The sequence below is a fragment of the Oncorhynchus clarkii genome, chromosome 4 (assembly GCF_045791955.1).
Source record: "Oncorhynchus clarkii lewisi isolate Uvic-CL-2024 chromosome 4, UVic_Ocla_1.0, whole genome shotgun sequence".
Taxonomy (NCBI): Eukaryota; Metazoa; Chordata; class Actinopteri; order Salmoniformes; family Salmonidae; genus Oncorhynchus; species Oncorhynchus clarkii.
The window spans coordinates 63,181,213-63,183,346 of NC_092150.1; the positions used below are offsets into that span (position 1 = coordinate 63,181,213).

Consider the following 2,134-nt stretch of genomic DNA (forward strand, 5'->3'; position numbering starts at 1 on the left):
AAAATATATTTGATTGCCATTTTCCCCTGTAATGGGGGACCCTGTTTTCTGTAAACAATGCCTGCAGTACCGCAGTTGACGTTGAACTTCATGGCTTCAATGAGAGCGGCCAGTCGTTCTCCCCTGGACACCACCCACCAAGCATTTCACACCTGGGACACATTGAGTAGAGGCAACGTTATCAAACATTGAACATTCAGTTAGAAATGTATCATATAGAACATGTACATTATACCTCAATTACCACGACTAACCGGTGCGCCCGCACATTGACTATGTACCGGTACCCCCTGTATATAGCCTCGCTATTGTTATTTTACTGCTACTCTTTAATTATTTGTTACTTTTATTTTTGTATTTCTTACTTATCACTTATTTTTCTTAAAACTGCATTGTTGTATTCGGCGCATGTGAAAATAACATTTGATTTGATTTGACTGGGCACACACTGGTGAATCAACGTTGTTTCCACGTCATTTCAATGAGATTAAGTTGCACCAACGTGGAATAGACGTTTAATTGATGTCTGTGCCCAGTGGGATGCCTGTGGAATCAGGTTTCCTGTATAACTCCTGAAACACAGTTGACCCTGCGCTCCAAACCGTGCTCCACTATGATGTTGGAAATGTATGATTTACTTCCTATTTAAACCTCAGGATATAATCAAAGTTATAACGTCAAGCAGTCATCGGCTTTCTGATTTATGAAATAGAAGCATAAATGTGCTTAGTGGGGCAGAAAATAACAGTCATAAATCAATTATTTTTTCCCTTTTCCAGAGGGGCTCAAGCAGTTTGGCCTGACTTCCAGCACTTCATTCAAAGGCTGCATGCGCAACCTGAAGATAACCAAGGCATCCAAGGTGTTGGAGGTTCAATTCAACAAGGGCCTGGAGTTCAAGGGGGTTCAACCCCTCACTTGCCCAGCCAATGCAGCCTAAACACGGACTACCAAAGCCTGTCACTGCCTGAAGCACAGCAGCAGCACCAAAACACATGGAAACACAATTTACCGGACTGTAACCTCTCCCTCATGCTAAATCAGATGGCCAACCAGCTTTATACCCAGAGTTTGGATAGCTTTTTTAGAGTGTGAAGTATCTCGACCCCCTCCAAAGTGAGTGGAACCTGTAGGATGACATAGTATACAACCATGATTCATTTAGAGAACTATGGATCACCTTCTGTTCTCCTGTATGGCTTAAGCCCCCTGTCTGTCTAAACTACATGGTGATTTAGCATACCGTATGCATGGTGTGGTGGGAATTTGTACTGTTTAACAACAGGCAGCATTTTCAAATATATGCTTTGAAGGCATTCAAATCATTTTCTCATCTTTTATTACAATGTCAAACCATGACTTTTAACTTACACTCGGGATCTTGAGGATTGCCACATGTTGTCATCTGATTCATTTCCCATAGATTCATTTAGCAACATTTCTGCCTCAGTCTGCCGCTCTGCCTAACCTATGTCTATTATCTTTGCAGCCAACAGTGAACTGGACTCAAATGGGAAGAATTGTGAAAATAAAATGCTAAGCAACAGATATGTTTGCAATTTGATTTGGAAGTGCATTTAAATATAATGTTTTTATAATACCATGATGTATAAATGCTTAAAGGGATAGTTTGCCCAAATTACAAAATGATATATTGGTGTCCTTACACTATAAGCAGTCTATGGACAAGGTATGACAGCAATCCATGCCTTGGTTTAGTTTCCCTGGCACTGTTTCCAAATATAACGTTTGTGTATTTGTGGCACAAATCACATTCAAGTCATGGTACCGATATTAGCATTTTTTGTGCATCATGTTCAAATCATCTTTGAGTGACTTTGTTGAGCTTCACATTCAATTTTAGATAATATTGGATGATTTGGACATGAGCGAAAAATTATAATATCTGTACCATGACTTGAATGGGATTTGTGCCACAAATGCTAAAACGTTAGCAATTGGAAACCAAAACCAAATCATACCTTGTACACAGACTGCTTTCAAGGTAAAGAAAACAATGGGTCATTTTGTCATTTGGTTGAACTTGTCCCTTCAATTCAGCTCTACGAATATCTTCTGTGCTATTACAATTTGACCTTTTCCAGACTTTCGTTCTTATGAGGAACATTGGGAA

The 2,134-nt window shown here is 39.6% G+C and overlaps 1 protein-coding gene across 6 annotated transcripts in view; it reads left to right on the forward strand.

Moving 5' to 3' along the window:
* Positions 1–1,548, forward strand: part of LOC139407080 (laminin, alpha 2) — a 138,841-nt gene extending 137,293 nt beyond the window's left edge. For all 6 annotated transcript variants that reach the window (XM_071150427.1, XM_071150428.1, XM_071150429.1 and 3 more), the window contains one exon: positions 780–1,548. In XM_071150427.1, the coding sequence (XP_071006528.1) occupies positions 780–940 (161 nt within the window). In that variant the 3' untranslated portion in view covers positions 941–1,548. The remainder of the gene's footprint in view (positions 1–779) is intronic.
* The last annotated feature ends 586 nt before the right edge of the window (positions 1,549–2,134 follow it).